At 37.0% G+C, this 13,490-nt stretch overlaps 1 protein-coding gene across 4 annotated transcripts in view; it reads right to left on the bottom strand.

The window, feature by feature from the left end:
* HELZ (helicase with zinc finger) overlaps positions 1–13,490 on the bottom strand; it is a 174,138-nt gene that overhangs the window by 81,497 nt on the left and 79,151 nt on the right. For 3 of the 4 annotated variants that reach the window (XM_053568791.1, XM_053568790.1, XM_053568793.1), the window contains exons 14-17: positions 12,898–13,231; positions 11,629–11,759; positions 4,901–5,080; positions 4,285–4,389 (exon numbers count right to left, since the gene is read on the bottom strand). In XM_053568791.1, coding sequence (XP_053424766.1) covers positions 4,285–4,389; positions 4,901–5,080; positions 11,629–11,759; positions 12,898–13,231 — 750 coding nt within the window. The remainder of the gene's footprint in view (positions 1–4,284; positions 4,390–4,900; positions 5,081–11,628; positions 11,760–12,897; positions 13,232–13,490) is intronic. The other variant, XM_053568792.1, reaches the window with a different exon arrangement.

The raw sequence follows: 13,490 nt of genomic DNA, 5'->3' as shown, positions 1-13,490 counted from the left end.
GAGCATCACTTGAGCCCAAGAGTTTGAGGTTGCTGTGAGCCAGGATGCCACGACACTCTACCCAGAGCCACAGAGTGAGACTCTGTCTCAAAAAACAAAAAATCAAAAATAAACAAACAACAACAAAAAAAAAACACAACCGGCTTGGCACTCGTAGTTCAATGAGTAGGGCACCAGCCACATACACCAAAGCTGGCAGGTTCAATTCTGGCCCGGACCTGCTAAACAACAACGACAACTGCAACCAGAAAGAAAAAAAAAATAGCCGGGCATCAAGGCAGATGACTATAGTCCCAGTTACCTGGGAGGCTGAGGCAAGAGAATGGCATAAGCCCAAGAGTTTGACATTGCTGTAAGTTGTGACGCCACGGCATTCTACCGAGGGTGACATAATGAGACTCTGTCTCAGAAAATAAATGAATAAATAAATAACACAATAAGACACCATCTTACTGCAATTAGAATGGCCATTATTAAAATAAAAAACAATGGATGTCGGCTTAGATTTGGTGAAAAGGGAATAATTATATACTACCCTGTTTCCCCAAAAATAAGACAGTGTCTTATTTTAAGGTGTGCTCCCAAAGATGCGCTAGGTCTTATTTTCAGGGGACGTCTTATCTTTCCTGTAAGTAGGTCTTATTTTTGGAGGATGTCTTATTTTCGGGGAAACAGGGTATTGGCAGGAGTGTAAATTAGTACAAACTCTATGGAGATCAGAGAACTAAAAGTAGACCTATCATTCAATTTTATAATCCCACACCTGGGCATCTATCTAAAGGAAAAGAAATCATTATATCAAAAAGATACCTACGCTCGTGTATTTATTGCAGCACAATTCATATTTGCAAAGATATGGATGAAATCAACCTAAGTGTCTATTAACCATTGAATGGGTAAAAAAACATGTGGGGTGTGTGTGTGTGTGTGTGTATGGAATATGGAATGCTACTCAGCCATAAGAATGAATGAAATAATGCATTCTGCAGCAACTTAGATGAAAATGGAGGTCATTATCCTACGTGAAGTAACTCAGGAACAGAAAAATAAATGCAGCTTGTCCCCGCTTACAAATGGAAGGTAAGCTATAGCCACACAAGGACACACCGAGAGGTATAATGGACACTGGAGATGTAAAAGGGAGGAGAGTGGAAGGGGGTAAGGGAAGATGGGTACCATATACACTATATGGGTAATAGGAATAGGTACAAAAGCCCAGACTTCAAAGCTATACAATATATACATGTACCGGATACTGGAATTCAATTGGTACTCTCTAACTCTACTAACATAAAAAAAAAGATTTACATGTATTCTCTGTACTTTAATTTTATGCAACATTTAAAACACATCTCAGACTTTTTAAAACCAGAGAATTGATAGTGACATAAGATACCTGCAGGCTCACAGTATAAAATATAAGCAATATTAAATTACAGATTAATATCAATTAATTTACAGATTTTTCCAGAAACAGACCAATCCCCTGTCCCACATGAATTCTAACGATTCTTAAAATAGGAGATAGTCTGATAATACATAATTTTAATTCGCTAAAATTTTATCCACATATTAAAATCACATGCAAAATATTACCTACGATAATATGAATCAGAAAGACTTGATACCAGAAAAAATTTGTTTTTTTAAAGATGAATCTAAAAATAACAAATACCTTCAATTTGCCTAGAAAGTATTGACTGCTCACCTTCTCCATAGATAACCTCTATCTTCTAAGCCATAACTTTGCCAGAACCTAATACTGATCTTCAGAACCATATACAAAAAGAAACCATGTTTTCCCCCGATTCCATTTTTAAAATCTTCTAATTCTAATGAAGAAGCAAAAACTGAAACTACACATGATCTAAAATGGTTTCTAAAACCTCCACCCCCAGATACTTTAAGCTCAGCTCAACTCCTGTCACCTATTAGAATTTTATAAATTTTAATCATAAGTATGTGTATTTAAAGACATTGACTATTCAACGTTTATGACTATTTTCACATTATGGCATTCTCCAGGGCCTGGTCTAGACTATACTGTGAAGACGGTAAACTCTTTATCAGCCTTGCTCCCTGGAAATGCCAGTCCTCATGGTCATGTGCAGACACCTAGTGCCCTCTGGTGTTCCTTCCCCTGCATCCTGGAACAACTCAGGTAAAGTGAATCATCCCAGAATATTCAGTCATTCCAATTTTCTCTATTTCTCTCAAATTGATCCTGTTTGTTGTCCATTAAGAAAATTATAAATTAATCTGAGTTAATGTAGTAATAGATGATGCTAATAAATCCTAACAAGTCAAAGCATCAATCCTCCTAGGAAATATATTAGCAAGTTAACCCCTTTCCCAAAGAAAAAACTATGGTTTAAATGTAGGATGTCATAAAGAAAATACAGCAGAACCTCTGTCAGCTGACCGTCCAAGGGACTGTAACAAACTTCTCAACATATGGAGGTGGTCAACATAAGGAACGAGGCCTGCTGTCCTGATATGTATATGCGGTGCATGTCTGGTCTATGAGAATTAGGTCAACTTAAGGAGGAGGTCAAGGTAGGGAAGTGATCAACTACAGAGGTTCCACTGTACTTGAGGAAGAAAGACTTTTTCTCAGTTTATAGTGTTCACTAAATGAAATAACATGCAATTTGTATTTGAATATACTGTATTTAAATATTTTTCCATCTTCTACTGAATGATTCTTGAGACAGACAGGTGAGATTTTCTGCTAAAAGACAACTGTCTGTATTTGGGTCACTACAACTGTAGACCTTACCTATTTGAACATGACCCCTTATTTTAAACACATACATGTACCACATGTATTATAATCTCCAAAAAATACTTTTACATGAAAAATGCTAAATATAACCTAGCCAAATAATGAATTTTAATGCTCATCAACTAGTTCTGTAGTCCCAAATGTCAACCAAGATTTAAGGGGGCTTACTTCATTGTTTCCAAGACAAATGAACGTGATAATTGAGGCTGTCACTTTTCCTACATCATACAAACACACGCACGCGCGCGCGCGCGCGCGCGCGCACACACACACACACAGGCAGGCACGCATGATCTACCAATAATAAAAGCAAAGAAAACATACAACTTATCTCCAATAAAGTAAAAACACACACAGCAAAAATGCTAGCTACTCAACTTTGACTTATAAAAAGATTAGAATCTGAAGTAAACTACTTATTGATGGATTTATCCTCCAATAAATGTATTTTCATTTATAGTCATTGTATACATGTGACATTTTCTTACTAACACAATTGGATTCTACTTAAAATGATTATTTCTGAATATGGCATAAAAACCTGTGTTAACAGGCCACACCACTTTTTTTTTTTACCTCTTTTGTTTATATTTAATGCAATTCTAAAATCATTCAAATGGCTTTGGTTATGGTTATTGAAAATTAAATACCATCATTTCATTTTTCCATGCCTGGGCTCAAGTAGAAATAAAATGTTAGTGAGTTATGATTCAAAAGTACAGTTAAAAATTAATTTATAAACAATAATTGTATTCAAACCACCTAGGGCATGACATATTAGTTTGTAAAATGGCAAAACTAAACATTAATTCATATAACAATGAAAGCAAATGGTATAATAAACAACCATTTAATGATTCTTTATTGTTTTCTGAAGAAAAGGATTTTTATTCCCCCACAATCCTGCATTTAAGTGCATTTCACGTCCATATATACTCAGAGGACCTTTCTCTGTGAGCCTAAAATTTTCTTTGACACTTTAACTCTTAAATGGTAGCAAAAAGTTGTTAAATACCAATCAATTATACTTTGATGAAGGAATCATTTCAATATCTCATGTTTCTCTAATGTGTTACGAAATTACCTGTATGATCACAGTCAAATTTTTACTTCCATAAAGAACTGTCACTGCATGACCACTCTGCCATGCAAAATAGGCTAGAACTTAAATTAAATTTGATTTAAGTTAATCATATTGATACTATTTCATCACACTAGCTTTTAGAGGTACATATCAGAATCAACTCAGATTGAAACATTTTTATATACAAAACTTAAAAAAGGATGTCTTTCTCTTTGCTTAATGTTTTAGAAATGAAAGCTCAAAGGTTTTTGCATTTTTCCTTAATTTAAACGGTTTCATCAAAAGACAACCTCCAAATTGCCAAATGCCAACACCAAGATTTTGGTATTTCCAAAGTTACTAAAATCTTTACAGACACCTTTTCTTAAGAATAATAAAGTATGATACAGATACATAATAAGCCTTAAAAAAATACCTGAGAGGTCTTGCCTGGGGATTGCCTGCTTCTACATATGGATGTAAATAATCCTTTATGTAGAGATCAGCAGCACTATTAGAATGGGTGCAAATGAGAATCCTGCTGAAATAAATGGTGCAAATAAAAATAATGATAAAACACAAAACTATTCAAGCAGTATAATACAAAAAAAAAAAAGCAGTGGCCATCTTAATATACATTTCCCTTAGCCTACTCAGTAATCCCTGACATTATTCAATGATGCCTGTAGGAAATTATATTACTCTTTATGCTAAAAAGGAAGTTCTCTGAAATTATTTTTTTAATCTATCATATAAAATATACATTTTTTAAAACCCAACTCCTTTGTCCTTAACAGATATCACAATTCTTTAGCAGCCTAGAAGTATTCATGACTATTTAAAAACTATCATTTTCTATAGTGCCAATTTTTAAAAGCAATATGTTTTAAGAAAATTCAAATTTTAGGGGTTTGGGCTTTTCCTTTTTTCCTTTTGTTTTTAACATTTACGAGCTGAATGAAAACTGTCTTGCTGGCCCTTGTTTTGTATTTACATGAGAACAGAGGTGGTGCCCTATGAGTGAAACATGAGCACACATGTTACCCTCTCACCTAGTCTCCTGTTGCTGCAGAATATGTTTGACGGCCTGAGCTAGCGTGAACGTTTTGCCTGTCCCATAGGGTCCGATGATAAGTACAGGCGGCAGCTGTATAGAAAGTGGAGTGGTTATGGCCAGAACTGCCTCTTTCTGTTTTGCATTTAGTCGAGGATCCAACTGTTCATCCCATTGTCTACAGAAAATAAAAATTTAAGTTATTTTAAACACATGCTTATTATTAACGAACAGAACGCAACACACAAGTATTCTGAATTTCGCTGAACCATTCAAACTACTGAAAAAAACATAGCATCTGTAAAAACTAATGCTAGCCTTTTAGAAAATTACGGAACAGAGTCAATGTAGGGTATTTTACTATGTAAATCATAACTAACTTTATCTTTTCCTACTCGAAGTACAAAAATATTTTGGTAAATAATGTAAAGAAACCACATGCTTCTAATCTAGTTGCTCCCAGGTCTATAAGTATTAATGGCAATGTTTCGAAAACATATTTTCCCTCTGTTACATAGAAGCATCAGAAAACTTTGTTCTGATAATAATGTAGTGGCGGTTTCTTTGCACAACAAGTAAAATGCAAAAGGGAAATAAACTGGACTACAAAATCTAATCCACTGACAGTTCTCTTAGTAAGGCTTATAACAAGAAGAAAAGAAAAAAACTTGTATGTTCCAGATTAAAAGATACTAAATTTTTACAATCTTAATTTAGAAAATAGCTTTTTTTTAGAAGATATCAAAGCCAAATGAAACGAAACATTTTCTAATATTTACACACACACACAGAACACACATATACCATACTTTCCAAGCACAGAACACCTGTCACAGCAGCACAGACGAGCGCTGTAACAAGATCTATCTGACTAGCACCCTTCTATGGTGCTACTGGCTAAGTTTTGAAGATTTAAATGGACAGCAGATACTGAAACAGATCAAACCAAGTAGAGAATCAACAGCATTCTTTTTCACAACTACAATTAAAACACTAAATATCAAAACAAAGATGGTAGAGATGTGAACCAAAATGGGAAGGGTATGTAAAGAAATTCGTAGAAAATTTGTGATCATAGTGCCTACAAATTAATCCTGAAATAGGACAAAGTTTAGACAAGAAAATCCCTTTGTGAAGCAAGTTACAGAAAAATCTTACTACTTCTAGCTCTTAAAAAATTATAACTGATGTTATGACAGATAATCTCAAACCAACAAAATTCTCTTTAAAATATATAAAACATTAGAATATAAACTTTGGCCATATAAACATGCCATTACTTATTTTTCTGGAGTTTATAAGTTTTTAAGTTAGAAATTTTTAAAAAAGGACTTAATGCCTGTAGCTCAAGTGGCCAGGACACCAGCCACATACCAGAGGTGGCAGGTTCGAGCCCAACTGGGGCCTGCCAAACAGCAATAACAACTACAGCCAAAAAATAGCCCAGCGTTGTGGTGGGTGCCTGTAGTCCCAGCTACGTGGGAGGCTGAGGCAGGAGAACTGCTTAAGCCCAAAAGAGTTTCCAGTTGCTGTGAGCTGTGACACCACAGCACTCTACGGAGGGCGACATAATGAGACTCTGTCTCAAAAAAAAAAAAAAAAAAAAGAAATTAAAAAAAAAAAGAACTCTGATGAGTGACACTAGAATTTCAACAAGCTGTTCACTAATCTCTAGCATTTTATCTCAATATTAACCAGCTTCTTTGCTCATAATTCTGCTAGTACCTACCAATGTTCTATTCTCTATAAATGAGAAAACTGCCTCAGATGATCTCTGAGTCCAGACCTAAGGTATGGGGGGCACTGTGGAATGGTGCCCCAAGCCATTCACACCACCTTCTCCCCTGCCGCCATCTACTATGGAGCCTGGTCAAGTACAACACTCCATTCCCAGCCTCCTTTGTCAAAGACCCAACACGGGTCAATTAGCTGTGGGAAAATGTCCCTGCAAAGGGCTTCTATACCCAATAAAACAAAAACAAAGATTCCCTGTCAACAGTTTTGTTTTTTTTTTTTAATTAAAGAAAGCCCTTCTGCTGACTAGAAAAAGCTTGTGGTAAATAAAACTATCACAGTCATCTCATAAACACGAGGCAACAAGCATCAAGAAGAAAACCAACATGCTCTACAAGGCAGAGATGGGGGAGGCACGGCTCCTTGAGGGCACTGCTGAGCTCCTACACATCCCTGGGCCAGCTACTTCTGAGCTTACAACTCCACTTTTTCAAGCCACCGTTACTTGAATGATTCTACGAATCCTGAACCCAGTGGTCTCTTTATCTGTACATGGAAGTAATGATGCTTGTATCAGATGGTTACTTTAAAGATCAAAAGAGATAATATATGCAAAGCTGTTTAGAGTAATAAAAGCGCAATTAAGGTTAGCATCTATTACTATAATATTTTCTGAGGATTCAGAAAAATGAGATATTACTAGACTAGTACACACTTTTAAAAACAAAATCCTTAAAAAGCCTTCTAATCTGTCAAATCTTGGGACTTTAATGAAACTTAAGAAGGATTCTGTTAGGTTGAAAGGGGCTCAATTTATTTCTGCTAATGTTGAGATCTGTCATATCATTGCTAAACAAGACATAATTTACACGCATAGGGTGGCGCCTGTGGCTCAGGGGGTAGGGCGCTGGCCCCATATACCGAGGGTGGCAGGTTCAAACCCAGCACCGGCCAAACCGCAACAAAAAATAGCCGAGCATTGTGGTGGACACCTGTGGTCCCAGCTGCTTGGGAGGCTGAGACAAGAGAATTGTTTAAGCCCAAGAGCTGAAGGTTGCCGTGAGCTGTGACGCCATGGCACTCTACCGAGGGCGACAAAGTAAGACTCTGTCTCAAAAAAAAAAAGGTTACATGCATAACCATAAATCTAAAGAGATTAATAATAGACTTACATGTCTAATTCTTAAATATGGAAATATGTCTTTTATTTATATAGCCCAGTGGTGGGGCATCTGTGGCCTTCTAAATCCTTAAGCATGGCTTTTTGACTGAACCCAAATTTTATAGAATAAATCCTTTTAATAAGGTCCTACACCAAGTGTATGGTCCCCCATGATCATACTAATGTACACAGCTATGATTTAATAAATAAATAAATAAAAAGGTCCTACACCCCTGATATAGCCCATTCTGCTTATCAATTGTTTAAGTGTAATAAATGCTTCAAAGCAAATCAGAAACGTCATCAACATTGGTTGTCACAGTAATTTCTGGCCATGAATGACAAACATTTATAGAAAGTCAATGAATAAAACAAATTGTATTTATTTATTGTACCACCTGCTCAATCAGGGAAAGAAGATTTACAATATACATGCTAAGAGTCATCTCTGATTTTCACAATTTAAAACAAGGTCTCTTCAAGTTTATTCTGAATAAAATTTCTTTTAATCCCTGAACCAAATTATATCAAAGACCTTTCTTCTCCTGACCTAAATCACTGTTATAATTAAATTTATAGATTGAATCCTCAAGAACAATTTTTCAACTTTTATTTATCTACCTATTCCACATTATTTCAGGGAAGATTTTAAATGGCCAATGCTTTCTCAGTATGTTCTTAGGCCCAGATTAGTCAGACCCAGACCTTTTAATTACTGTTTAAACTACAGTGGCAGAAAGTCTTTTCTTGCTTGAAAGTTTTCTGCTACTTTACATTTTCTTAGTTACTTTTGTAGCTAACACTTACAGTCAGTAACATCTGACTATACTATATACAACATAATTTTCATAAGCGAGCACGTCAAATAAAAATACCCAAAGTTTATTGATATGACACCACATCTGAAACACTAATTTTCAGCTTGGTGCCCATAGCTCCGTGGGTAGGGCACTGGCCACATACACTGAGGCTGGTAGGGTCAAGCTCAACCCGGGCCTGCTAAACAACAATGACAACTGCAACCAAAAAATAGCCAGGCATTGTGGCGGGCACCTGTAGTCCCAGCTACTTTGGAGGATAAGGTAAGAGAATTGCTTACGCCCAAGAGTTTGAGGTCGATGTGAGCTGTCACGCCACGGCACTCTACTGCTAAGGGTGACATAGTGAGACTCTGCCTCAAGAAAAAAAAAAAAAGAAAGAAAAAAGAAATCCTAATTTTCTTTTCTTTCTTTTTTTTTTGGTGGTTGTTGCAGTTTGGCTGGGGTCAGGTTTGAACCCGCCACCCTTGGTATATGGAGCAGGCGCCCTACTCACTGAGCCATAGGCACCTCCCCCTAATTTTCTTTAAACTTAAAATTCATAGTAACTTAAATGTGTCAAATATGAATAATGAATATGCAAGACCCCACGAGTGTTCAAAGACAAATAGAACATGGTCCTTTCCTTTACAAAGCTCAGAGTTGAGCAAGAAAAGTAGAAATGTATCCAACTGACAAAAATTAATTTGAAGGAAATTATGCTCAAAAGCACAAAACTAACTGAGCCTAGCACATGGCAGGTACTTGATAAACACTGTTTCAATAATGAAATGAAAGAATCAGGTTCTCCTCGAACGAGAGAGTGCTGGAGCTAGACGAACTTGAAGGACAGGGAGGTCTTCAACAGGCTAAGAATGGGTATGGATTCTTTCAGAGACAGGAAATCACTTACAGAGACAGGGCTAATGGAGAAGGGAAAACGGGGAGTTGTTTAACAGACATATAGTTTCAGTTTTGCAAGATGAAAAAGTTGACTGTACAATAATGCGAATATATTTAACACTACTGTACTGTACATTTTATTTTTATTTTTATTTTTGTGGTTTTTGACCGGGGCCAGGTTTGAACCCACCACCTCCAGCATATGGGGCTGGCGCCTGACTCCTTTGAGCCATAGGTGCTGCCTGTACTGTACTTTGTGAATGGTTAAGATGGCAAATATTAGGATTAGGGTGCCAGCCCCATATGCCAAAGGTAGTGGGCTCAAACCCAGCCCCGGCCAAAAACAGCAAAAACGAAAAAAAAAAAAAAAAAAAAAGATGGTAAATATTATGTGGATTTTACTATAATTACAAAAACTTAAAGAGTAATGAAACAATAAGGAAGCTAATAAATGTAGAGAAAATCAGACAAACTTCAAGGCAACTCAATGTGGCTAAAGCATAGTGATTCAGAGGGCAAAAAGAAGGGTCAAACAGAAAAAAGTAAGAGCAATCTGAAAAGAAAAAGCACAGTTAAGAAGACCTAGCAGGGGTGTCCGATCTTTTTTTTTTCTGCTGCACATTGGAAGAAAAAAGAGTTGTCTTGGGCCACACATTAAATACACAAACACTAACCAAAGTGGATGAGCAAAAAAAGGCCCAAACATAGTATTTGCAAAGTCTGACACCACAGATAAACAAAGCAGGCCTCAAGTAATCCACATGCAGCCACAGACTGCAAGCTGGACACCCCTGTAAAAGCTGTGGATTAGGCTGCTCGGACTATCTAGATAGCAAGGGAAACCTTTAGAAATCTGTGAGCAGTGAGATGACGTGATTATTTTAGAAAACTAACTTTGAGAGAAATTTGTGGATGGACCCAGAGCACAGGGCCATAGGTGGCAGGACGGAAGACCAGCTAGATTACTAGAAGGCTACTGAAACCGCCCAGGCTGCGGTGAATGAAAGGAAAAGGGGCATGAAGAGAAGAGAAGCTGCGCCAAAGGAGAACTGAGGAGACGCCACGGGATTTTCACAAGATCACTGACGGCTTTCAGGAGAGTCAGCTAGTGAAAAACAGAGGTTATAGAGAGACTAAGAATACGAAGAACATGCAGACAATTTCCTCTCAAGGTTTTTGCAATAAAAAGAGGGGACAGGACAGTGAGGGTAAGGAAAGGCCAGGAGAAATGCCCCGGGGTTTGTGTGATCCTGGCACTCTGAGGGCCAAGGAGAGTAGATCGCTTGAGCAAAGGCAGGTTTGTTCTGTCCTGTTTTAGGGCCAGAAGAAATGGAATGTGAGGGGAAGTAATGCAGCCCCTCTTAGGCCTTGCCCGTTCTCCACATGATCCTCTGCGCTCACTCTTCCCAACTGCCAATTGAATTCTGACACCGAGGGTGACCTTGGAAACCACTTCCTGAAGATCCCCCAGCCTGTCAGTCACAGAAAGGTCCCACTACCATGACTGAACTGACACAGTGAGAAATAAACTTGTACAGAACCACTGAGAGTTTTTAAAAAGGGGGTGGGAGGTGGCACAAGCTGAGCATGGGTCGGGGCCAAGGGATTAAGACCCATGAAAAGATGGACAACAGAGGCTTGAAGCTACCCCTGCTGTGCACACTTGAAACAAAATGCAATTCAATTAAATGTAAAGACACCAAACAGAATTTAAGCAGAACAAGGTTTACACAACCATCATATCTGGAGAGCAGTTTCTGGAGTACTATCCTACTTTCTCCATTTCACTAAATCTCAAAAATGTCTTCCAGATTCAAAAATTATTTTAAATTAACTATTTGAACCACTTTAAAAAGGAACTATTTTCCCATTCAACTTCTAGTCAGAAATATCCCTGAATTGCTTGGCATCCTATCAAAGTAAGACTGCAGAGAAAAGTAAGGAAAGTGAAGAAAATACATGATGAAGTTCAAATGTTCAGTCTAAGTGTTCTTGGACTCTCTTTTCCTGACTAATAAAATATCTCCTGAAGAACCCAGGCAAACTTTCTGATAAAAGTATGCTGAGTCATTTGACACAGATATTCAATTTCACATTAAACTTCCTTTAATGAGAAATCTCCTTTTGTACCTGTTGGGACTCCAAGGTATGGTGGGAGTCATACTGATGTCTGGGAACAAAACCCCATTGTCCTTGATCCTGTCTAGTGCATAATGCATTTCACAGAGGGGTAATCGATTCAATTGGAACTGAAGTTCAACCTGAAACACATGAAAGAAATTTTTCTTAAAAAAGACATCAAAGTAAATATCATTGCTGTAGTTCACTGGAGTAGTTCATGAAGGCAACCATTTGGGGAAACAAGCTTAGAGATTCTTTTAAAGTGTAATCATATTCTAATAAGAATAATTATAAATATTTTCTTTGTTAATCACCAGATACTGTATCAAGCACTTTACATGGATTATCTCATTTAATAGTTCTGATGATTTATAAGCTATCATTAGCCTTATTTTATTTATTAAGAAACTAAGGCAGGCCGGGCACAATGGCTCACACCTGGAATCCTAGTACTATGGGAGACCAAGGTGGATAGGTCACTTGAGGGCAGGAGTTTGAGACCAGCCTGAGCAAAGGGAGACCCAGTCTCCACTAAAAATAGAAAAAATAGCCGGGTGTTGTGGTGGGCACTTGTAGTCCCAGCTACTTGGAAGGTTGAGGCAAGAGGATCTCCTGAGCCTGTGACATTGAGGTTGCTGTGACCTGTGACGTCAGAGGGCAATAAAGTGACACTGTGCTAAAAAAACAAACAAAAAAACAAATAAAAAACAGGCATTTATAAATTACTTAATCTCTAGATAAAGATTATCTGATTCTACCATTCCTAAGAATGTATTTGATAAAATCCAAACATCTGTGAAATATCACATCTTGAGTAATAACTAGCCCTGTGACACTGCATCAATTTACTGTGAATGAGTAATATTCACCAAGTTTTGTGTTTAAAAGAAAAAAAGACTAGCCTTCCATATGGCAGAATAAAGACACAATTCACCTAAAAATTCATAAAGAAAAATAGAGCCAGTGCAGACACAACTGCAGATGAAAGATGTCCCAAAATGTAACGTAAGTAGTTTTTTTCTCTGTTATTCTATCAACAATTTAAAACTAATCAGAAAGCTCAACCTGGTATAAAACTGGAACATTTCAGATGTTACTTAAAGAATCAATTTTCTCTGGAAGTTACCAGAGGTCCAATTTTCAAGCTACCAGTTAAGTTTTCAAAGTCAGTTCCATTTTTATTTATGGTAGAAGGAAAACAGAACCAGAGGAAAGATATCACCTGGCAATGACAGAGTCTACAGACAACCATGGTTCAACTGTCACCTTCAAGTATACCTGTGTGTCACAATCAGGCCGAAGATTAAGTTCTTCACAGCATTCCCTGGATATCCTTAAAAATATATATTCTTTTGTTTTTTCTTCAATAGTAGCTTCATAAACCTTCTCTTTGGTTCCCTGGGTCTGTACTAACTTCTCTTTAGGGACTGGTAATAAATAAACAGCATTGACTTTGGTCATCACCAGTCGTCCAGCCAAAGTATCTTCAGAAAGTGTTTCAGTAAGCTTAAAGCGACCAAAAAGTTGTCCATTCTGAGCATACTTTGCACCTCCAGAAACTCCAGTGAGCATGAAGCTTGCTAGAATCTGCAATTGCACTTTAAGGTTGAACCTAAATCAAAAGTAGAAGACTAGTTTGAATATTTCACATCAAAAACGTAACAACTAGAAATGTAAAACAAAATAAATCAAATATAAACATACCAAAAATTAAAAGTTGGTATCAATTCCACTTTGTTGAATTATATATAGTATAAAAACTATTTACTTTCTGACTTTGAGCCAAAATAGAAGCAACAAAACTTCCCTTAATGTGAATGAACTCCCATGCAAGTTACATAAAGACACACATTTAGTGGTGTTGAAGAACA

This window comes from Nycticebus coucang, chromosome 18, assembly GCF_027406575.1.
Source record: "Nycticebus coucang isolate mNycCou1 chromosome 18, mNycCou1.pri, whole genome shotgun sequence".
Taxonomy (NCBI): domain Eukaryota; kingdom Metazoa; phylum Chordata; class Mammalia; order Primates; family Lorisidae; genus Nycticebus; species Nycticebus coucang.
The sequence above is the reverse complement of the archived record's forward strand: the minus strand, read 5'-3'. Positions and strand labels throughout refer to the sequence as shown.